This window comes from Plectropomus leopardus, chromosome 21 (assembly GCF_026936395.1).
Source record: "Plectropomus leopardus strain MGB_pleo_1.0 chromosome 21, ASM2693639v1, whole genome shotgun sequence".
Lineage (NCBI taxonomy): Eukaryota > Metazoa > Chordata > Actinopteri > Perciformes > Serranidae > Plectropomus > Plectropomus leopardus.
The window spans coordinates 25,740,085-25,764,925 of record NC_142196.1 but is presented as its reverse complement, the minus strand read 5'-3'; the positions used below and the strand labels follow the sequence as shown (position 1 = coordinate 25,764,925).

The 24,841-nt window shown below is 33.4% G+C and overlaps 2 protein-coding genes and 1 long non-coding RNA gene across 5 annotated transcripts in view; 1 reads left to right on the top strand and 2 right to left on the bottom strand.

Annotated features, from left to right (window-relative positions):
• Positions 1 to 629: 629 nt before the first annotated feature.
• irf9 (interferon regulatory factor 9) lies at positions 630 to 12,078 on the bottom strand. 2 transcript variants are annotated; one of them, XM_088072203.1, is made up of 10 exons: positions 11,994 to 12,078; positions 11,543 to 11,612; positions 10,065 to 10,187; positions 9,809 to 9,989; positions 6,762 to 6,898; positions 5,580 to 5,664; positions 5,330 to 5,389; positions 4,083 to 4,466; positions 3,281 to 3,402; positions 630 to 2,043 (listed from the first exon to the last, which is right to left on the bottom strand). In XM_088072203.1, exons 2-10 carry the CDS (start codon positions 11,597 to 11,599, stop codon positions 1,879 to 1,881), a joined length of 1,314 nt encoding a protein of 437 aa, XP_087928329.1. In that variant the 5' UTR covers positions 11,600 to 11,612; positions 11,994 to 12,078; the 3' UTR covers positions 630 to 1,878. The 2 variants fall into 2 exon arrangements, with proteins under 2 accessions (XP_087928329.1, XP_087928330.1); XM_088072204.1 differs by having other exon boundaries at positions 3,287 to 3,402.
• On the top strand, positions 9,217 to 24,812 carry LOC148186081 (uncharacterized). The gene is made up of 3 exons (XR_015775409.1): positions 9,217 to 9,305; positions 13,141 to 13,213; positions 24,704 to 24,812. It is a non-coding gene; the product is annotated as an uncharacterized LOC148186081 (long non-coding RNA).
• Positions 23,429 to 24,841, bottom strand: part of LOC121960963 (E3 ubiquitin-protein ligase RNF31-like) — a 32,022-nt gene continuing 30,609 nt past the window's right edge. For both annotated transcript variants that reach the window (XM_088072201.1, XM_088072202.1), the window contains exon 24: positions 23,429 to 24,076. In XM_088072201.1, the coding sequence (XP_087928327.1) occupies positions 24,029 to 24,076 (48 nt within the window). In that variant the 3' untranslated portion in view covers positions 23,429 to 24,028. The remainder of the gene's footprint in view (positions 24,077 to 24,841) is intronic.

The following is a 24,841-nucleotide window of genomic DNA, read 5'->3' as shown; positions in this document are numbered from 1 at the left end:
TAAAAGTACAACAGAATAATGAAAATTTTATAGAAAAATATTAGAAAATGTTTCACTGGAAAGCTCAGAATTGCCGTGCTTGAAATTATTTTCTAAAACCATACGAGCGGCATGAGCTTGCTGCACCGAAACATCATCATCATCAGTTATTTTTCCTGCTCCTGAATAATGAGATTGAAAAACAATTTCCTCCTTGAAAGTCATTGAATTTGTCTGTTAGCAAAAACTCTGATATAGGTAATATTATAAAACGTATACTTTCTGATAAATATTTTACATTAATTAACACTTAAAATGTCCTTCATATCTGCATACAGCTGCATTATAGTGTTATAAGTAGCTTTTAAATGCTCATTAATGCTGTATAGGGGGTTAAAATCACAACTCTTGAATTTGGAGCCTTTAGAAAATTGCATAAATTGCTGGTGCATCTGCGGCTACAAAAATTGTAATTTTAGGAGAGGAAAAGTCTCCTAAATCAGATAACCTTTTTGCTTAAAAATGTAAACTGCATCAGAAAACAGAAACAGTGCAGACATAATCACACAGACAGCTAGCACCTTTAAAACAAAGAACGAGTCGTTTGAACGTCTCTGAACGTCACTGATCACAAAAAACCAAAAACATCGTGAGCTTCAGCAGACTGAATTTACTGCAACACTTTTGTCCTGAAATGTTCCTCGTAGTTTTACACGACAGTCCAACATTTTTAAAATGACTAATGAATTTGTCCTAACTCTGGAGAAAGTAATCCAAAATTGCAATTTATCTCAAGTTTGAGATAAACTGGAAAAACGTGTAAATTTGATAACATTGATAACACAAAATAAAAGTGCACTGAACGTTCCCGAACCAATGATTTCTAACAGTCTAAGAGGGTAAACGTTTGATTTTTCCTTTAAAAGTCCTCGTTTATAGTTTTTTGTAAATATTTCAGTGTTTGTACTGAACATCGACATGAAAAAGAACAAACTTTAGAGTCTGACTAACAGTTATAACATTTAAATAAAATATTTCAAGTTACATATTTTTTTCACTACTAGCTTTAACTACTTTTATTATTGTGTTTCCCTTTTGAGATTACTGTAATATTAATATATATGTAGTAAAAATACAGTTGCCATCAGATGCTAAGGGGTAACACGTGCAGTTAACATCATATTTTTAAGGATAAAGCCGATCAGAGCTGCTACTAATGATTATTATTTAGAATAAATCGTTGAGTTTAAGAAATGCTGAAAAATAGTAAGAAAAAACAGAATATTAATTGAAGATGGGATGACATTTTTTGTCCACTAACTGTCTAAAATGTCAAGATATTAGATTTATAGTCATATATGACTTAAAAAACGCAGATTGTCACATTTGAGAAGTATGAGACAGATAATGTTGAAATTATTATTATTATTATTTTCAGAAAAAGTTGTTAATGAATTCTGTCTAGTTGCTGCAGCTCTGCAGGCGACTTCACAGTGTTGGCTTACATGTAGTGTTTCCAGTTCACCAACTTATCTCTACGAAGGATGTGAAGAGCTGAAAGTCCATCCAAAAAATTTTCAATCTCAGGGGAAAAAATGCATTTTATGCAGCCAAAAAAGTGCTTTCTGTCATCTTTCGTGCTTTCTGTCATCTTTCGTGCTTTCTGTCATGGCTGAGCGATACAGAAAAAGAAAGCAGAATTGCCTCACAAAGTAGAGGCTTTTAATGTGATCTCTGTAAATGTTTAATCACTTTATTATTTAATTGGGCCCATTTTTAATGATGCATTTGAGGCAATAATGTGTGGAGATATCGCTCAGCCCTGTATGCTCTTATTTTGAAAGAATGGGTTGTCTCCTGTTTCGGAGTGAATTCCCGCTTAAACATCAAACAAAGTGCTCAGATGGTCACCAAGGCGACTTCAGTGTCCGCTGTCGGCACGGTGACCAGGTTCAGAGTTATCTCTCCCTTCGGAGACTCGCTGGCCAGAGTTTGGAGGAAGTTGATGGACTGACGGAAGGACTGAGCGTTCTGGACTTCCTGTTCCGCCCACGAGAAGGTGATCTGCCGAGGACAGCAAACAGGACAACAGCAGGTATTATTATTATTATTATTATTATTATTATTATTATTATTATTATTATTATTATTGTTGTTGTTGTTGTTGTTGTTGTTGTTGTTGTTGTTGTTGTTATTTATTATTATGATTATTTATTTTAGTTTTTGTCTGACTTTAATCCCACTTTTGGTTCCTTTTGGTTTTAATAAAAATGAGCTTTTTTACATGAAATTAAATAATTTTGGGATCATTCACAAAGTTTAAAGACTTCATATTATTGTAAGCAAATTGAAAAAAACATGGATGTTTATGCTTCCACTCGATTCATATTCAGTCTGCAAATGTTTTGCTTTCAATGCAAATAATTTTAAGTGAGAAATTGATTAATTATGGTTTTAAGTGCGTAATTAATTGATACTAGTTTAAATAAAGCATTTTTAATTCTTTTTAAAAAGTAATGATTTATTAAGAATTAAATTAAATACCAATTAATACATAATATTTTGAAGTAAAAATAAATTCAAAATACTTTTACATTATTATCAATAGTTGTTAGTAAATAATTCTTTTAAGGAAATGCTAACAATATTTTTAAGTTATAATTATTAAAAAAGTTAAGTAATGATCAGTTAATAGCTTTGAGTGAGGAATATTTTAATTTTAGTTGTTTGTAAGTAAAAATATTTTTCAATTAACAATAGTTTCGTGTAATAATTCATAACAGTTTTGGGTAAGCTTTGATTAATTAAAAAAAAATTCCATTAAATATATAATAATTGTTTTCAGTAAAAATAATTCCCTTAAGTAATAATGAATTAATAATACTTTAAAATAAGTAGTAATTAATTGTTATGTTATGTTAGTAATAATAATAGTTTAAAGTAATTACCAGTAATTTTAGATGAGTTCTAATTAATTTTATAATAGTTTTAAATATTAATTTATTAATAGATTTTGAGTAAGTAATAGTTAACAATACTTAAGTAATAAATAAATATAATTAGGGAATTAGGAATTAGGCTTTGCTTTAAATTTGAGAGTGGTGTAAACAAATTTCTTCAAATTATTTTGTTTGAATAAAAATAGAATTGTACTTATATTTTTATTTATAGTACCTTATTAATTATTGTAATGTGTACCACACTCTTAATCAGAAAACGTTAAATTATACAGATTCATCTCCCACGTGTTGAAAACAGTCGTTGATATGAATATTGAGGTGTTGAGTCTTTAGACACGTACAATTACCTGAACTATGATGAGTTTCCCAAACGGGTCTTCAGTTTTACTCAGCTCTTCTCCGAAACACAGCGTGACGCCACACTGAGGAGGCTCGCCGCCGTTCGCACGGAAGTGATCCAGCTCTGAATAAGACAAATCCACCAACTGTTTAAACTGCACATGAATTTCTCTGTTTTTATCAAACAGAATATTCTTTGAAACTGACATGACATGTACTGACATGCTACATTAATCAAATAACCTGGCTTTAACCCTTTAAAATCTGACCAGATTTCGTTTTTTTTTTAACAGTGGGAGAAGGCAATGACAACAAGAAATTACTCAAAAGAAGCAATAAAGTTGTAAAAAAAATTCTAAAAAAAGACCTGAAAATTTGCACCAAAATCTATATATAAAAAAGAAAAACAAGAATAAAATAAAAAGGGATGAAAAATGCTAATATACAAACTCATGCACTTATTTCTGAGACATGATTTTAAACATGTAAATATTAGATTTATATGTTTTCAGGTCAGTTTCTTGCAGTTTGCAGGAAACCTTATGCTTGGTTGTCCATTACTTATTTCTAAAGATGATTTTTTTTGACAGGACAGATGGCTTGAAGGTGGGCGAGAGGCGATAACGTGCAAAACCCGAACACGAGGCGCCGCTCTGCCAGGTGAGCTACCGAACCGTCTTTTTCTCCTCCAAGTTTTGGAAAGTCAGTCGTCGGTCCAGATGTTAAAGGGTTAAACTGAACGTAATTACGTTTGATGTGAACTTTTCGTGTCTCTGTGAAGTTTGAGTCAGAGATCAAACGCACCTCGACTGAAGGTCTCTTTGCTGAAGAGCATCACCGGCTCCGTGTTTCTCTCCATCTTGTGCAGCCCCGGCGAGGTCGTGTGCGGCCCCGTCCAGAAGACCCGCCCCTGGCAGAACCGTTTCCCGTAAACGCCCGCGGACGCCGTGGTCAGCAGCACGCCTTTCTCCATGAAGGGCAGCAGCGTGAAGAGAGCCTGCAGCTCCGGGCCGGCCGGCAGCGTGGAGGGCGGCTCGGGCAGCGGGATGCGTGTAAACCTCAGGAAGGCCGGCGTCGGGGGAACCGGAGAGGACGGTACGTACATTATCCGGACGTCTGGGCTCTGGACTTGACGTTTTAGGACCTGCTGTCCTAAATAATGCACTTCTACATTAAAGGAGTCCTGGACTGTAGAGACAGAAACACAGAGGGTTAATGATCTTTCAGCCTACTGAATCATGTCCAGTTATTACATTTATTAAATAGTGCAATAATCGAAGTTATTATAGTCTAATAATTGTATAAATTCTAGAGCAATAGTTAAATGTATTGTAGTGCAATAACCGAAGTTATTATAGTGCAAAATTGAAGTTAATCTAGTACAACAATTATATTTATTTTAGTTAAAACAATTACAATCATGCTCACTGCATTAGTTAAATTGACTCTAGTGCAGAAATCACTTTTAATGTAGAGCAATAATCCCTTTAATTTGAGTATTTATATTTATGCAATAGAATTATTTATTCCAGCAAAATAATCAATAATTACATTAATTGTATTGCAATAATTACTTTCATTTTAGTGCTATAATTGACTATATTTATACTAATGAAATAATTAATTATAAATGATTTATTCAAGTGCAATAATTAAATTTTTTCCAGAAAGATCACTTTCATTCTAGCTCAATAATTACATTCAAACCAGTGAAATAATCATGTTTATTCTGTGTAAAGGCTGAATTTATTCTAGTGCAATAATTACATTTAAACCAGTGCAATAATAAACATAACTACATTCATGTTTGCTGAAGTAGATATAAGGAGTAGCACTGTAATTTCTAATGTACAGTGAATATAAGGGCTTTCTATTCTGTTCAAAATAACTAAAAACAATATCGTTATAGTTGTCAAAAGTCCTAAAAACTAAAAAAAATTTTTTTTAAAAATCTTAAAAATTAAATTTTGTAAGAATGAGATACAGGACTTTGCAAACTAGTTCAGAAATATTTAAAGTAAAAACCTGTTTTGCGTATTTGTACACCTTACCTCCGGTGGAAGCGGAGACGCTCTCCTCGATCCGCACGTCCAGCCGGATCTCATCCACCTCTGCAGAGAGAAACAAAACGTGACGGATCAGCTGCTTTTGGAATAATGTCAGTGTTTGCTTTGTGGGCAGATAACAAAAGTGAACGATGACACGATATCTCGTGATCATGAAACCGGTTTAAACAGAAGCCAGAAGGTTATGCAGAATAATTTTGGAGTTGCTGCTGTGAAACGATGCAGTGAAACTCACCGTCCGTGTGCGCGGCGTTGGTTCGCTGAGCGGGCTCCTCCGTCTGAACGGGGATTTCACTCCACAGCTGAGTCTCCTCAACACACTGACAATCACAGAGCGGACACGTGAAAGGAAAAGTACTTGTTAAATTATTTTAAGATATAAATTAATCTTACATGAACAGCATTTTAATGTGACCGCTGGTGGAGTAAAAATACATTTTATCTGCTTTATTTCTGCTGGATGATTTAATCTGTAGCACAGTGTCATATTTGATTTACTGAAGCAACTATCAATATCTTTTTATTAATTAATAATCTGCCAATTATATTTTTAATTTAATGACTCGTTTAGTCTGTGAAACATCTGAAGATTGTGAAAACTGTTAGAAAAGGTGATTTTTTTTAAAGTAAAAAATGGCAAGTACATTAGTTTTGTATTTTCGTTTAATTTTTTTACTTAATATTTACATCGATTTAGTTAAAAATTCCACCTTTTTATTATTTATTTGGCCATTTTTACAACGACATTTAAAAAAATGGTAGCAGCAATAAAACTTTGGTTGTTTTTTGGCATTAATATTAAAAATGAAGCCTCCTTCTTGCTGCTGACAGTCTTACCAGATTATTTCTGGCCGACTGTGGCCTCACACATATTAAAATATTCATCCCATAGTAATTTTGTTTTTTTATTTTTATTTATAAAATAATTCATCCCATAAATTATATAACTTTAAATTATTTATTGTGACATTTTTTAAAATAATAATTTTATCTATTTTTTTTGTTTTTTCACTATTGTCTTTTTAAAGGCTGCATTAATGTAAAGTGATTATTATATTATTATTATTTTTATTATTATTATTATTATTTTCAGAACTGGCCAGCTGTTTTATTATTTGCTTTTAGCCACTCAATACATATGTCCACATTAGTGATGAATATTTTTTATAGTAAGTTAAGTATAAATATTTTGGAAAACCATCAACACTGAGCTGTAAAACATATTTTGATAAAATATAAATCTGTTGGATGACTGAATCTGTCGCACAGTAACGTATTTTCTGAACTGATAATGTTTGTAAAATCTTAATTCCTGCTGTAGGATTAACGCAGCACAATGCAGAGTGCAGTATTTCTCTCAGAGCAGAAATATAAAGTACGTCGAACTGAAATACTGAATTAAAATGAAAAAACTGACCAGCTGTGAGGTGACCTCCTCCGTCTTTATCAGCTTGGCCTGATCGACGTCGCTGCTCTCTGATTCGCTGCTGCTCCTCCGTCTTTTCGGCCTCTTTGAGGCTTTTACTCTGCATTTCTTTTCGGGAACGATCACACCTAAACACACACAGAGCGAAAAGTTTTCATTCGTCAAACAGTGATTTCTCCCAGGAAATAAACCCAACTGAACTTTTTGACCCCAGTATCAACTTCCTGCACTGCTGACTCAGCAAACAGCTGGTGATAATATAGCTGAGTCACCTGATCTGCTGTTGCCTTTTCTTCCTGTGTGTTTAACTTTTACTCCAGTACTGTGCTTAAACACAGTCTGAAGTACTTAAAACTTACTTGAGTATTTATATTCCTACTCCACTTCAGTATATGTCGGAGGAATATATTAATACTGTACTTACTACATTTATTTGGTACCTTTAGTCACTTTGCAGATTCAGATTCTCAATACAAAATATAATCAGCTAATAATTTAGTTGATATTTCAGCCTACGTAAACGCTTATATCAAAAGTACCTCCAAAAGTACTATTGCAAATTTGAAATTACTTGCTTTCCTACTAGGAGAACAGTAACGCATTAAAGTAAACAAATATTAGCATCCAAGTAAAAGTATTAATCAGGTAATAAATCAATATGCCATTAATGTACCCAAAATTATTTAAAATAAATGTAGGCATTAATTAATTGATAAAATGTAACATAAAGTGATATTTCTGTTTGTAATTTGCTTTTTTTAAAAAACAAATTCACCTGTTAATTTCACAATTTATTAAATTTTGTTTTCTTTTTATTTATTTTTCTAAATTCTTTACATGTATGTATGTGTGTGTGTATGTAAATTTCTCTTTTGTTCTTTTTTTTTTTTTTACATATATTAATTGTATTTCAGTTTCTCTTTTACATATTATTTTTTAATGTATTGATATTTTAATTTAAATTAGCCTTTAATTTTTTTTACATGTATTTATTCTTTATTTCTCTTTATTTATTATTATGATTATGATTATGATTATTATTATTATTATTATTATTAAATTAATTTTTAAATTGTTCATTTATTTATCTACATATTTTTTGTAAGAAAACCTAAATACCTAATTCACTAGAAACACAGATTGAAAAGGTTAAAGTCGCCCCGCCTTTATTTATGAAACTGTACACAGACGGGTGGAAAGTCCGTTACAACATCAGCAGGAGAGATTTCTGAAGTCATATTGTGCAACGTTTTAATCAGTGTGTGCAGAAGTTTTAACAGCCAGCAGGGAGGCTGTGAGTGTGTGTGTGAGTGTGTGTGTGAGTGTGTGTGTGAGTGAGTGAGTGTGTGTGTGTGAGTGTGTGTGTGTGAGTGTGTGTGTGTGTGAGTGTGAGTCTTTAAGTGACTAAACTTCTATTTTCTCAATTACAATAGGGCAGTTTAAAGTTATTGTTAATCTAAAAACTATATAAATAACTTAACTTTTTTCTAAACTCTGAGGCAGTTAAATGACTCGTTATGAAACGTAACAAAATGGTGAAAACTTTAAAACTGTCGTAACTTCTCAGAAAAGAAAGTGACATCTAAACAATCCCAAACAACTGCAGATACGTTTTCTATTAACAGACGGATAATTTCGACTCTGTTCTTTAAGTAAATAATGATTTCATATGACAAATTGATTATTTTTTAGTTTAAATTGTATTTTCATTTTATTTTTACTCAAGATTTACATTGATTTGATTTCATTTTTCACATTTTTATTTATTGGTCCATTTTTACAACTATATATATATATATATATATATATATATATATATATATATATATATATATATATATATATATATATATATATATATAAAAATACAGCAGATCACAAACGTCACATCGAGGATGTTTTTGGCATAAATATTAAATTTGAAGGCTTCTTGTTGCTGCTGATAATCAGAATATTTCTGCCCGTCTGTGAACTCACACTGACAGATTATATTAAAATATGCAACTGCCTCTTTAAACCCAGTTTATTTTTATTTTTTATCTGTTTATGTTTACCTAATTTTCACAATAATTTTATCTAATTTTTAATCTTTATTTATTAATTTTTTAAATTATTTTCTTTTTCTGTTTTTTTAAAATGCTGCATTAATGTAAAGTGACATAACTTTCTGAACTTGCCAGCTGATCTTTTATTTTCTTTTACTTCTTAGATTTATGTTCACGTCACTGATGAATATTCATCAAAAACATAATTGTGTAAATATTTTAGGAAAGCATCAATAGTCAACTGTAAAGCATTACTGCAGCATTGATAAAGAGATATTTAGTTAAAAAAAGATATTGTCGTGTTTGATTTTCTCTGAATCACAGAGCCCTGAAGCAAAGTTATGACGTAGAGAAGTTTATAAAATCATCTGTGTTTTGGTGAAAATGTTTTTATTGTGGAAAGATTCTGATTTTGACCTGTGATTGTGTTTTTTTACAGTGTGCAGATCTGCTCTGGCAGTGCAGCTGAGACGATAAAATCAACTGAAACGTGAGCACATCTTTCCTTCTTATAGTGTGATGCTGCTGTGTGACATTTATCTCCGTTATTGATTAATTTGTCAATAAATTTTTTTTTAAAAAATTGGCTTTCTCAGAGCCAAAAGGGACGTCATGTTTTGTTCGATCAACAGTCTGAAAATTTAAAATATTCAATTAAAAATGAAATAAAACAGAAAAAAGCAGCAAACAGAGCCTGTTTGATTTTTTTGCAGTTGGTGATTATTTTCCCATCAACAAGCAATTTCTCATTAATTAATCGGACTCTTATTTTAGTCTTTGAAATATCGTAAATTATATTATATTTTGCACATTTTATCAGTGATGTTTTCAGTTTTTTTCACATTTAGAAAAATTAAAAAAATCTGTTTGGAAAAGATCAGCTGACCGAAACGAACCAAAACCCAAATAGAGATTTTTTAAAATTTTGTAAGAATTTGTAAAAAAGCTGAATTTGCGTCTCTGTCCGAGTGTGTGGACATGTCGGAGTCTCACCCTGCTCGCTGAGGGGGACGAGGCGGTACACCTTGTAGGGCTCGGAGATGTCCAGCTGTGCGCGCTCCATCACCTCCGAAAACTCTGGGCTCTTGTTGAGCGCGCAGCGCAGCCGGGTCTTCCAGGACGCCGGGTTGTCCTTGTCCCCGTCCGTCAGCTTGCCTTTGAACTCGGCCCACGCCTGCGGAGGACAAACGCGTCTCTTTACTGTTTGGATTTATTGCGTTTTGGGAATTAACTCTAAAGCGGTTTTGACCTTGAAGATGGCGGCGTCCTCGTCTTTACGGAAGTCCTGTTTCCCCGCGTGTTTCCACGGGATGCGGAACATGGTTTTGGAGTCGTCGTCCCACATCACCCCCGGGAACTTCCCACTGCTGACCTGCTCAAACAGAAACACAAAAAACAACAAAAACTGAGTTTAACCCTTTAAAACCGACGCAAACTGATTTCTCTCTCAAAAAAAAGAAAATGGCACTGAAAGAAAAAAAAAGGAAAAAATTTGCAAGAAATTTTAAGAAAAAAAAAAACAAGAAAACTGCACGAAAACTAGTAAAAACAAAAAAACACCCCCCCAAAAAAAGATCTGGAAAAAGCAGTTTAACCCTTTGAAACTTAAGGAAACTGGCTTAATTTTTCTCAAAAAAATAGCAAAAAAATAAATAAATAAATAAATAATAATAATAATTAATTAATTAACAAATTAATTACAGTAATTCTCTAACATAATTTTAAATGTGTAATTAAATATGCAATTTAATCTCCACATGCAAAACTCGTCCTCTTAAAGTGTTTGTTTTTGTAATTGACAGGATCGACCACATTATGGAAAAAGATCCCGACAGAGAAAGACCTTTTTTAAATGGTGAGATACTTTTTTTTTAAATAAAAAAAGAAAAAGACTCAAAATCTTAACTATAAACCCACTAAACATTTAAATTAACAATATTTTTTCACTGTAAAACACTTCATTTAAAGTTGACAGAAACAAAATTAAACTAACCCAATTCATATTTATTTTTAAAAGAGGGTGCTTCAAATTTAAGACAAACCAGTACAAATAATTTTATTAATAATTAATAATTTATTTAATTATGATAATTGTAAAAGTAGTTTATGTGGTCATTTAACCCCAGCTTTTATTTTTTATTTTTTAAATCTAATTTCTTGCATTTTGCGAGACATTTCTGGCAGAGTCGCTCATGTCTTTGTTCATGTGTTTTATTTATGTTTTATTATAAGACAACATGATGGAGAGGATCTCTGACGAGAGACTTTTTAACCCCGAGATCATTTCAACAAATCAGAAACCAACCCGAAATCACTTTCTCCAAAAAAAACTCCATTTAAAAACAAAAACTTCTTTTCTCATCGTAAAACCTTCACGACAGTCAACAGAACCAAATTAAAATCATCCGATTAACCCTTTATGAGTATTTTTACTGTTTGTTCATGTAAATAATCCGAATACTTCCTCCACTGATGTTTGTTTACAGCCTCTTTCCCTTTCTTCCTCACCCCTCCCTCTGCCTCCTCCTCACCCCTCCCTCTGCCTCCTCTTCACCCCTCCCTCTGCCTCCTCCTCACCCCTCACTTTGTGTCCTCCTCACCCCTCACTCTGCCTCCTCTTCACCCCTCCCTCTGCCTCCTCCTCACCCCTCACTTTGTGTCCTCCTCCCCCCTCCCTCTGCCTCCCTCTGCCTCACAAACACACTTTTTTTTAACATACACACTCACCTGTTCGACGATCCACGAGCGCAGTCTGCGCGTGGAGCGCATTCTCCCCGCTGCCATGACTCTTTAAAAACTAAAAAGAGACACAAACAATAAACAACCATCGGGTGCATGAAACAACATGTCCCTCCCCCGCTGGCCTCTCTAATAAACAACTCATTCATAAAAACCATGTCGAAAACCAACAATAATAATCAAAACATTCATTTCAAACTTTAAACGTCGACTTTGTTTGATGAATAAACAAATATCCTCAAATATGTCGCGTGTGCAGTTAAAGAATAAAAAACGCCCACTCACACAAAAACTCTGAAATCAACATTATTGAAAACGCGGTCTGGTTTGGCATCAAAATCCAGAATCAGGCCTCACCTGCCGCGCTGATATTTATAAGTTTATATTAAATTTAGACGCTGAGGTGCGAAATGAAGGAAGTAGATTAAGTTTCGTTTACCTCGGTTTTGTTTCCTCCGCGGCGGCTGCAGACTGTGAGTCTCTCCGGTGTTGCGGTCCGGACTCTGCTGCCTCTCAGGCGCGCCTCTTCCCCGAAATCACGTGACTTTATGGAAACGGTGAGCGAGGCGGCCACGAGGGGGCGACAACCGACACGTGCACCAAAAATAAATAAATAAATATGTATAAATACACTGAACCCAAACTCATGATTTTAGATTATGTGTTCTCCAAAAAAAAAAAAAAAAAAAAAAGCAATTCAGTAAATAATAAATAAATGTTTACTACAATAACGGCATGAGTGCCCAATACAAAAATATCTTGAAAATAAAATAAAAACAATTTTAAAAAAAAGAAAAAGGCTTGAATGTTTATTTTAATAACTGCCAGAGAACCTAAATCAGAAAAATAAAAAGAACACCCCGAAAACTCAAACATGTATTTAGTTATTAGAAAAAACTAAAATAACTTAAATGTTTATTAATTTTACTGTCAAAGTACCCCATACAGAAAAATCTAAAAAAGAAACACCCAAAAAAGTTATTCACATAAACAAAGAAAAAAGAAAAAAGAAAAAGACTTAAATGTTTATTTAAATAGTTGTCAAAGCACCCAATTAAAAAAAATCCAAACTATTAACAAAAAAAGAAAATTAAATAACTGATACAGAAAAATAAAAAAAAAACAAAAAAAACACTTCAAAAAATTCAAAACTACTTGAAAAAGAAAGAAAATGACTTGAATGCTTGAATGTGTATTTAAATAATTAGTACCTAAAAAAATACAAAAAACACCCAGAAAACCTGAAAACTATTAAAAACTGACTTATTTAAATAATTTCCAAAAACACAGTATTCAGATCAACACAAAGAACACAGCTAAAGCTCAAAACTTTATGAGAAAAAAGAAAACTATTAATGTCTTATTTATACAAAATATTATACTCAGTTAATAAAACAATAAAATTAGAGTTTTTGATAATTAAATGTGCTCATATGCTGTTTTGCTTTAATATTTATAGCTCTGATCCTTCTAATATTCCCTTTAATGTTTATTGGAGTTTCCCTGTAACTAAAACAGCTGATCTTTATTGACAAAATCTGATCTTGTGACAAATATTTCATGTTTTTTTTTTGTTTTTTTTTAAGGATGTTGGTCTTTAACTCCGTGTCCTGGTTGCCGAGTATCCTGGAAAAAGCGCAGAGGAAAGACATTATTTAGGTAAGATGACATCAAATCAAACTAGATTAAAATGTTTGTTTTTTTCATGAAGGCTAATGAAGAAAGTTTAACATTGTTTAATATGTAAAATCTATTCTGCAAATAAAAGTAACTATAAAGCTCTGAAACTGAAGGAAAATTTGTTTTTTACTCCATATATGTTTAAATATAAACTAGAGGCAAGTACATCAATAAAGCCACATTTCAAAAATCTAATTTATTCATTTATTGATTGTTTGTGCAACATCCTTTGCTATGGCGTGTCTCTGCACGCTATTTTATGTGGTTTAAAGTGGTTTTCAGCGGTTTTTTGAAAATGGCACTTTTTGACATTTTTGCCATACTATAGCCTTGCTTTTTTGGTGGATTTTTGGACATGCTATTTAATGGTGTTTTGGGATTTTTTTTGTAAAATCCTTTGCTATGGCGTATCTCGACACACTATTTCATGTGGTTTAAAGTGGTTTTCAGCAATTTTTTGAAAATGGCATTTTTTTGACGTTTTTGCCATACTATAGCCTTGCTTTTTTGGTGGATTTTTGGACATGCTATTTAATGGTGTTTTTAGCTGTTTGTGCAACATCCTTTGCTATGGTGTGTCTCTGCAAGCTATTTTATGTGGTTTAGAGTGGTTTTCAGCAGTTTTTTGAAAATGGCATTTTTTGACATTTTTGCCATACTATAGCCTTGCTTTTTTTGGTGGATTTTTGGACATGTTATTTAATGTTGTTTTTGGCTGTTTGTGCAACATCCTTTGCTATGGCGTGTCTCTGCAAGCTATTTCATGTGGTTTAAAGTGGTTTTCAGCATTTTTTGAAAATGGCACTTTTTGACATTTTTGCCATACTATAGCCTTGCTTTTTTGGTGGATTTTTGGACATGCTATTTAATGGTGTTTTTAGCTGTTTGTGCAACATCCTTTGCTATGGTGTGTCTCTGCAAGCTATTTTATGTGGTTTAGAGTGGTTTTCAGCAGTTTTTTGAAAATGGCATTTTTTGGCATTTTTGCCATGCTATAGCCTTGCTTTTTTGGTGGATTTTTGGACATGCTATTTAATGGTGTTTTTAGCTGTTTGTGCAACATCCTTTGCTATGGCGTGTTTTGGCACGCTATTTTATGTGGTTTAAAGTGGTTTTCAGTGGTTTTTTGAAAATGGCACTTTTTGACATTTTTGCCATACTATAGCCTTGCATTTTTGGTGGATTTTTGGACATGCTATTTAATGGTGGTTTGGGATTTTTTTTGTAAAATGCTTTGCTATTGCGTATCTCGACACACTATTTCATGTGGTTTAAAGTGGTTTTCAGCAATTTTTTGAAAATGGCATTTTTTTGATGTTTTTGCCATACTATAGCCTTGAATTTTTGGTGGAGTTTTGGACATGCTATTTCATGTAGTTTTTGGCTGTTTTTGCAAAATCCTTTGCTATGGCGTGTCTGCACGCTATTTAATGTGGTTTAAAGTGGTTTTCAGCGTTTTTTTGAAAATGGCACTTTTTGACATTTTTGCCATACTATAGCCTTGCTGTTTTGGTGGATTTTTGGACATGCTATTTAATGGTGTTTTGGGATTTTTTTTGTAAAATCCTTTGCTATGGCGTATCTCGACACACTATTTCATGTGGTTTAAAGTGGTTTTCAGCAATCTTTTGAAAATGGCATTTTTTTGACATTTTTGCCATACTATAGCCTTGCTTTTTTGGTGCATTTTTGGACATGCTATTTAATGGTGTTTTTAGCTGTTTGTGCAACATCCTTTGCTATGGTGTGTCTCTGCAAGCTATTTTATGTGGTTTAGAGTGGTTTTCAGCAGTTTTTTGAAAATGGCACTTTTTGACATTTTTGCCATACTATAGCCTTGCTTTTTTGGTGGATTTTTGGACATGCTATTTAATGGTGTTTTGGGATTTTTTTTGTAAAATCCTTTGCTATGGCGTATCTCGACACACTATTTCATGTGGTTTAAAGTGGTTTTCAGCAATCTTTTGAAAATGGCATTTTTTTGACATTTTTGCCATACTATAGCCTTGCTTTTTTGGTGCATTTTTGGACATGCTATTTAATGGTGTTTTTAGCTGTTTGTGCAACATCCTTTGCTATGGTGTGTCTCTGCAAGCTATTTTATGTGGTTTAGAGTGGTTTTCAGCAGTTTTTTGAAAATGGCATTTTTTGACGTTTTTGCCATACTATAGCCTTGCTTTTTTTGGTGGATTTTTGGACATGTTATTTAATGTTGTTTTTGGCTGTTTGTGCAACATCCTTTGCTATGGCGTGTCTCTGCACGCTATTTCATGTGGTTTAAAGTGGTTTTCAGCGTTTTTTTGAAAATGGCACTTTTTGACATTTTTGCCATACTATAGCCTTGCTTTTTTGGTGGATTTTTGGACATGCTATTTAATGGTGTTTTGGGATTTTTTTAATAAAATCCTTTGCTATGGCGTATCTCGACACACTATTTCATGTGGTTTAAAGTGGTTTTCAGCAATTTTTTGAAAATGGCATTTTTTTGACGTTTTTGCCATACTATAGCCTTGCATTTTTGGTGGATTTTTGGACATGCTATTTAATGGTGTTTTTAGCTGTTTGTGCAACATCCTTTGCTATGGTGTGTCTCTGCAAGCTATTTTATGTGGTTTAGAGTGGTTTTCAGCAGTTTTTGAAAATGGCATTTTTTGACATTTTTGCCATACTATAGCCTTGCTTTTTTGGTGGATTTTTGGACACGCTTTTTAATGTTGTTTTTGGCTGTTTTTGCAAAATCCTTTGCTATGGCGTGTCTGCACGCTATTTCATATGGTTTAAAGTGGTTTTTAGCAGTTTTTTGAACATGTCACTTTTTGATATTTTTGCCATACTATAGCCTTGTGTGTTTGGTGGATTTTTGGACATGCTATTTAAAAGTGTTTTTAGCTGTTTGTGCAACATCCTTTGCTATGGCGTGTCTCTGCACGCTATTTAATGTGGTTTAAAGTGGTTTTCAGCGTTTTTTTGAAAATGGCACTTTTTGACATTTTTGCCATACTATAGCCTTGCATTTTGGTGGATTTTTGGACACGCTATTTCATGGTGTTTTGGGATTTTTTTTGTAAAATCCTTTGCTATGGCGTATCTCGACACACTATTTCATGTGGTTTAAAGTGGTTTTCAGCAATTTTTTGAAAATGGCATTTTTTTGACGTTTTTGCCATACTATAGCCTTGCTTTTTTGGTGGATTTTTGGACATGCTATTTAATGGTGTTTTTAGCTGTTTGTGCAACATCCTTTGCTATGGCGTGTCTCTGCAAGCTATTTTATGTGGTTTAGAGTGGTTTTCAGCAGTTTTTTGAAAATGGCATTTTTTGACATTTTTGCCATACTATAGCCTTGCTTTTTTGGTGGATTTTTGGACATGCTATTTAATGTTGTTTTTGGTTGTTTTTGCAAAATCCTTTCCTATGGCGTGTCTCTGCAAGCTATTTTATGTGGTTTAGAGTGGTTTTCAGCAATTTTTTGAAAATGGCATTTTGTGACATTTTTGCCATACTATAGCCTTGCTTTTTTGGCGGATTTTTGGACATGCTATTTAATGGTGTTTTAGCTGTTTGTGCAACATCCTTTGCTATGGTGTGTCTCTGCAAGCTATTTTATGTGGTTTAAAGTGGTTTTCAGCAGTTTTTTGAAAATGGCATTTTTTGGCATTTTTGCCATGCTATAGCCTTGCTTTTTTGGTGGATTTTTGGACATGCTATTTAATGGTGTTTTTAGCTGTTTGTGCAACATCCTTTGCTATGGCGTGTTTTGGCACGCTATTTTATGTGGTTTAAAGTGGTTTTCAGTGGTTTTTTGAAAATGGCACTTTTTGACATTTTTGCCATACTATAGCCTTGCATTTTTGGTGGATTTTTGGACATGCTATTTAATGGTGGTTTGGGATTTTTTGTAAAATGCTTTTGCTATTGCGTATCTCGACACACTATTTCATGTGGTTTAAAGTGGTTTTCAGCAATTTTTTGAAAATGGCATTTTTTTGATGTTTTTGCCATACTATAGCCTTGAATTTTTGGTGGAGTTTTGGACATGCTATTTCATGTAGTTTTTGGCTGTTTTTGCAAAATCCTTTGCTATGGCGTGTCTGCACGCTATTTCATATGGTTTAAAGTGGTTTTTAGCAGTTTTTTGAAAATGGCATTTTTTGACATTTTTGCCATACTATAGCCTTGCTTTTTTGGTGGATTTTGGACATGCTATTTAATGGTGTTTTGGGATTTTTTTTGTAAAATCCTTTGCTATGGCGTATCTCGACACACTATTTCATGTGGTTTAAAGTGGTTTTCAGCAATCTTTTGAAAATGGCATTTTTTTGACATTTTTGCCATACTATAGCCTTGCTTTTTTGGTGCATTTTTGGACATGCTATTTAATGGTGTTTTTAGCTGTTTGTGCAACATCCTTTGCTATGGTGTGTCTCTGCAAGCTATTTTATGTGGTTTAAAGTGGTTTTTAGCAGTTTTTTGAACATGTCACTTTTTGATATTTTTGCCATACTATAGCCTTGTGTGTTTGGTGGATTTTTGGACATGCTATTTAAAAGTGTTTTGGGATTTTTTTGTAAAATCCTTTGCCATGGTGTATCTCCACACGCTATTTTATGTGGTTTAAAGTGGTTTTCAGGAGTTTTTTGAAAATGGCACTTTTTGACATTTTTGCCATACTATAGCCTTGCTTTTTTGGTGCATTTTTGGACATGCTATTTAATGGTGTTTTTAGCTGTTTGTGCAACATCCTTTGCTATGGTGTGTCTCTGCAAGCTATTTTATGTGGTTTAGAGTGGTTTTCAGCAGTTTTTTGAAAATGGCATTTTTTGACGTTTTTGCCATACTATAGCCTTGCTTTTTTTGGTGGATTTTTGGACATGTTATTTAATGTTGTTTTTGGCTGTTTGTGCAACATCCTTTGCTATGGCGTGTCTCTGCACGCTATTTCATGTGGTTTAAAGTGGTTTTCAGCGTTTTTTTGAAAATGGCACTTTTTGACATTTTTGCCATACTATAGCCTTGCTTTTTTGGTGGATTTTTGGACATGCTATTTAATGGTGTTTTGGGATTTTTTTAATAAAATCCTTTGCTATGGCGTATCTCGACACACTATTTCATGTGGTTTAAAGTGGTTTTCAGCAATTTTTTGAAAATGGCATTTTTTTGACGTTTTTGCCATACTATAGCCTTGCTTTTTTGGTGGATTTTTGGACATGCTATTTAATGGTGTTTTTAGCTGTTTTTTGCAACATCCTTTGCTATGGTGTGTCTCTGCAAGCTATTTTATGTGGTTTAGAGTGGTTTTCAGCAGTTTTTTGAAAATGGCATTTTTTGACATTTTTGCCATACTATAGCCTTGCTTTTTTTGGTGGATTTTTGGACATGTTATTTAATGTTGTTTTTGGCTGTTTGTGCAACATCCTTTGCTATGGCGTGTCTCTGCAAGCTATTTCATGTGGTTTAAAGTGGTTTTCAGCATTTTTTGAAAATGGCACTTTTTGACATTTTTGCCATACTATAGCCTTGCTTTTTTGGTGGATTTTTGGACATGCTATTTAATGGTGTTTTTAGCTGTTTGTGCAACATCCTTTGCTATGGTGTGTCTCTGCAAGCTATTTTATGTGGTTTAGAGTGGTTTTCAGCAGTTTTTTGAAAATGGCATTTTTTGGCATTTTTGCCATGCTATAGCCTTGCTTTTTTGGTGGATTTTTGGACATGCTATTTAATGGTGTTTTTAGCTGTTTGTGCAACATCCTTTGCTATGGTGTGTCTTTGCAAGCTATTTTATGTGGTTTAAAGTGGTTTTCAGTGGTTTTTTGAAAATGGCACTTTTTGACATTTTTGCCATACTATAGCCTTGCATTTTTGGTGGATTTTTGGACATGCTATTTAATGGTGGTTTGGGATTTTTTTTGTAAAATGCTTTGCTATTGCGTATCTCGACACACTATTTCATGTGGTTTAAAGTGGTTTTCAGCAATTTTTTGAAAATGGCATTTTTTTGATGTTTTTGCCATACTATAGCCTTGAATTTTTGGTGGAGTTTTGGACATGCTATTTCATGTAGTTTTTGGCTGTTTTTGCAAAATCCTTTGCTATGGCGTGTCTGCACGCTATTTAATGTGGTTTAAAGTGGTTTTCAGCGTTTTTTTGAAAATGGCACTTTTTGACATTTTTGCCATACTATAGCCTTGCTTTTTTGGTGGATTTTTGGACATGCTATTTAATGGTGTTTTGGGATTTTTTAAATAAAATCCTTTGCTATGGCGTATCTCGACACACTATTTCATGTGGTTTAAAGTGGTTTTCAGCAATTTTTTGAAAATGGCATTTTTTTGACGTTTTTGCCATACTATAGCCTTGCATTTTTGGTGGATTTTTGGACATGCTATTTAATGGTGTTTTTAGCTGTTTGTGCAACATCCTTTGCTATGGTGTGTCTCTGCAAGCTATTTTATGTGGTTTAGAGTGGTTTTCAGCAATTTTTTGAAAATGGCATTTTGTGACATTTTTGCCATACTATAGCCTTGCTTTTTTGGCGGATTTTTGGACATGTTATTTAATGTTGTTTTTGGCTGTTTGTGCAACATCCTTTGCTATGGCGTGTCTCTGCAAGCTATTTCATGTGGTTTAAAGTGGTTTTCAGCATTTTTTGAAAATGGCACTTTTTGACATTTTTGCCATACTATAGCCTTGCTTTTTTGGTGGATTTTTGGACATGCTATTTAATGGTGTTTTGGGATTTTTTTAATAAAATCCTTTGCTATGGCGTATCTCGACACACTATTTCATGTGGTTTAAAGTGGTTTTCAGCAATTTTTTGAAAATGGCATTTTTTTGACGTTTTTGCCATACTATAGCCTTGCATTTTTGGTGGATTTTTGGACATGCTATTTAATGTTGTTTTTGGCTGTTTGTGCAACATCCTTTGCTATGGCGTGTCTCTGCAAGCTATTTCATGTGGTTTAAAGTGGTTTTCAGCATTTTTTGAAAATGGCACTTTTTGACATTTTTGCCATACTATAGCCTTGCTTTTTTGGTGGATTTTTGGACATGCTATTTAATGGTGTTTTGGGATTTTTTAAATAAAATCCTTTGCTATGGCGTATCTCGACACACTATTTCATGTGGTTTAAAGTGGTTTTCAGCAATTTTTTGAAAATGGCATTTTTTTGACGTTTTTGCCATACTATAGCCTTGCATTTTTGGTGGATTTTTGGACATGCTATTTAATGGTGTTTTTAGCTGTTTGTGCAACATCCTTTGCTATGGCGTGTCTCTGCAAGCTATTTTATGTGGTTTAGAGTGGTTTTCAGCAGTTTTTTGAAAATGGCATTTTTTGACATTTTTGCCATACTATAGCCTTGCTTTTTTGGTGGATTTTTGGACATGTTATTTAATGTTGTTTTTGGCTGTTTGTGCAACATCCTTTGCTATGGCGTGTCTCTGCAAGCTATTTCATGTGGTTTAAAGTGGTTTTCAGCATTTTTTGAAAATGGCACTTTTGACATTTTGCCATACTATAGCCTTGCTTTTTGGTGGATTTTGGACATGCTATTGAATGGTGTTTCTGGCTGTTTGTGCAACATCCTTTGCTATGGTGTGTCTCTGCAAGCTATTTTATGTGGTTTAGAGTGGTTTTCAGCAGTTTTTTGAAAATGGCATTTTTTGGCATTTTTGCCATGCTAAAGCCTTGCTTTTTTGGTGGATTTTTGGACATGCTATTTAATGGTGTTTTTAGCTGTTTGTGCAACATCCTTTGCTATGGTGTGTCTTTGCAAGCTATTTTATGTGGTTTAAAGTGGTTTTCAGTGGTTTTTTGAAAATGGCACTTTTTGACATTTTTGCCATACTATAGCCTTGCATTTTTGGTGGATTTTTGGACATGCTATTTAATGGTGGTTTGGGATTTTTTTTGTAAAATGCTTTGCTATTGCGTATCTCGACACACTATTTCATGTGGTTTAAAGTGGTTTTCAGCAATTTTTTGAAAATGGCATTTTTTTGATGTTTTTGCCATACTATAGCCTTGAATTTTTGGTGGAGTTTTGGACATGCTATTTCATGTAGTTTTTGGCTGTTTTTGCAAAATCCTTTGCTATGGCGTGTCTGCACGCTATTTCATATGGTTTAAAGTGGTTTTTAGCAGTTTTTTGAAAATGGCACTTTTGGACATTTTTGCCATACTATAGCCTTGCTTTTTGGTGGATTTTTTGGACATGCTATTTAATGGTGTTTTGGGATTTTTTTGTAAAATCCTTTGCCATGGTGTATCTCCACACGCTATTTTATGTGGTTTAAAGTGGTTTTCAGCAGTTTTTTGAAAATGGCATTTTTTGACATTTTTGCCATACTATAGCCTTGCATTTTTGGTGGATTTTTGGACATGCTATTTAATGGTGTTTTTAGCTGTTTGTGCAACATCCTTTGCTATGGTGTGTCTCTGCAAGCTATTTTATGTGGTTTAGAGTGGTTTTCAGCAGTTTTTTGAAAATGGCATTTTTTGACATTTTTGCCATACTATAGCCTTGCTTTTTTTGGTGGATTTTTGGACATGTTATTTAATGTTGTTTTTGGCTGTTTGTGCAACATCCTTTGCTATGGCGTGTCTCTGCACGCTATTTAATGTGGTTTAAAGTGGTTTTCAGCGTTTTTTTGAAAATGGCACTTTTTGACATTTTTGCCATACTATAGCCTTGCATTTTGGTGGATTTTTGGACACGCTATTTCATGGTGTTTTGGGATTTTTTCTGTAAAATCCTTTGCTATGGCGTATCTCGACACACTATTTCATGTGGTTTAAAGTGGTTTTCAGCAATTTTTTGAAAATGGCATTTTTTTGACGTTTTTGCCATACTATAGCCTTGCTTTTTTGGTGGATTTTTGGACATGCTATTTAATGGTGTTTTTAGCTGTTTGTGCAACATCCTTTGCTATGGCGTGTCTCTGCAAGCTATTTTATGTGGTTTAGAGTGGTTTTCAGCAGTTTTTTGAAAATGGCATTTTTTGACATTTTTGCCATACTATAGCCTTGCTTTTTTGGTGGATTTTTGGACATGCTATTTAATGGTGTTTTTAGCTGTTTGTGCAACATCCTTTGCTATGGTGTGTCTTTGCAAGCTATTTTATGTGGTTTAAAGTGGTTTTCAGTGGTTTTTTGAAAATGGCACTTTTTGACATTTTTGCCATACTATAGCCTTGCATTTTTGGTGGATTTTTGGACATGCTATTTAATGGTGGTTTGGGATTTTTTTTGTAAAATCCTTTGCTATTGCGTATCTCGACACACTATTTAATGTGGTTTAAAGTGGTTTTCAGGAGTTTTTTGAAAATGGCACTTTTTGACATTTTTGCCATACTATAGCCTTGCTTTTTTGGTGGATTTTTGGACATGCTATTTAATGTTGTTTTTGGCTGTTTGTGCAACATCCTTTGCTATGGTGTGTCTTTGCAAGCTATTTTATGTGGTTTAAAGTGGTTTTCAGTGGTTTTTTGAAAATGGCACTTTTTGACATTTTTGCCATACTATAGCCTTGCATTTTTGGTGGATTTTTGGACATGCTATTTAATGGTGGTTTGGGATTTTTTTTGTAAAATGCTTTGCTATTGCGTATCTTGACACACTATTTCATGTGGTTTAAAGTGGTTTTCAGGAGTTTTTTGAAAATGGCACTTTTTGACATTTTTGCCATACTATAGCCTTGCTTTTTTGGTGGATTTTTGGACATGCTATTTAATGTTGTTTTTGGTTGTTTTTGCAAAATCCTTTCCTATGGCGTGTCTCGGCACGCTATTTCATGTGGTTTAAAGTGGTTTTCAGCAGTTTTTTGAAAATGGCACTTTTTGATGTTTTGCCATACTATAGCCTTGCATTTTTGGTGGATTTTTGGACATGCTATTTAATGTTGGTTTTGGCTGTTTGTGCAACATCCTTTGCTATGGCGTGTCTCTGCACGCTATTTCATGTGGTTTAAAATGGGTTTCAGCAGTTTTTTGAAAATGGCACTTTTTGACGTTTTTGCCATACTATAGCCTTGCTTTTTTGGTGGATTTCTGGACATGCTGTTTTATGGTGTTTTTAGCTATTTTTGCAACATCCTTTGGTATGGCATTTATTTATTTATTCATTTGTTTTATCCATCTAAAGTAAAACAAAACAGAAACAGCAGAAAATCTTTGGAAAATAAAAATTTTCCCCCGTTAGGTAGAGATTTGTCTTTATTCGTATCATTTTGCCTGATATTGCTACATTGCTCTTAAATAGACATTTTAACACACATTCCCAAAACCAGACTTTCTTCTTGTGCAAACAATAAATCAACTTTCATATTCATACAACACCCAACTCCTTACATTTAATACGTTTCTTTTCCAAGTATATAAATGTCATTGTGACATGAAGACGAAGAAAACCTGTCAAAGCGAAACAGAGATAAGAAAAGAAACAGCTTCATTTCTTCATAATCAGTTCATCATAATATTTAACAGTGAAAGAAAGTTTAATATTCAGATGTTAGAGCTACAAAACAGACTTTTTTGTGCAGGTACAAGGACACAAATCAGACACAGCTACCTGCCAACAATTTAATGTTTCTTGTTTTATTTTGGCATAAAAATATATATTTTTTTAAATCAACAGTATGGAGACAAAAATTACTCTGCAGATGATTGAAAACAGCTTGTAAACAGCCAAATAAGGCACGAAATATTTCAAAATCACGACTCTTGCTGTGTAAGTGCTTGAAGAAAAGATTTAAGGATGATTTCTGCAGGTCGGTGATCTTCTGTTCAGGGAAAGTTTTATTTGTTTCGAGGAACTTTTTCTCCAAGAGGGACCTCCATCAGTTTCTGTTGGTAATAAAAAAAAGAAAAACACATTTGTTATCTTAACATTATAAAAAACGTCATAACACGCCCTATAAATGCACCAAAATTCATAGTGTAGTACGTCATTAAAAAGAATAAAATAAAATAAAATTAAAAGTACAGTAATGTGTAAAAGTTTTAATATAGTGTGCTACAAAAAAAACAAGAAAATGTCTTCATATAGTATGCTGGAAAAAATGATAAAATATCATATTGTAATATGCCCCCGTCCCCCAAAAAAGAAAAAAAAATCATCATATGCTATAAAAACACAAGATATATCATAGCATGCCATACAGAGTTTAAAAAGTATTGGTATAATATTCCATAAAAAACATTAAAGTCATTTCATAGTATGCCATAAAAAAAATCAGAAAAAGTAAAATTATAGTTATAGATATGAACAAGTGTTACAATCGCATTTAAAATGCAATATTTATGAATGGCATAAATTTTTAATTTATATTTTCAGTATTTTAAAAAATATGACCTGACATTATAATTACTGCTTCATAGATATATGTAATGTCCAATATATCTCCCTCTACCACCAGGTTTTCTTTACATGCTGTTGCTTAAAACGTTTAACATTGTTTCTCTCTTTCGCAGGTTCCGTGAAATGAAAAGGACTCGACATCGGAACAGTTTCACCGGACCAGAGGGGGCCGTGCTGAGGAGCATTTTCACTGTGTGGAGAGGGGGACCAGGACGAGGACCGGGACCTCTGAGTCAGGAGACAGATATTTC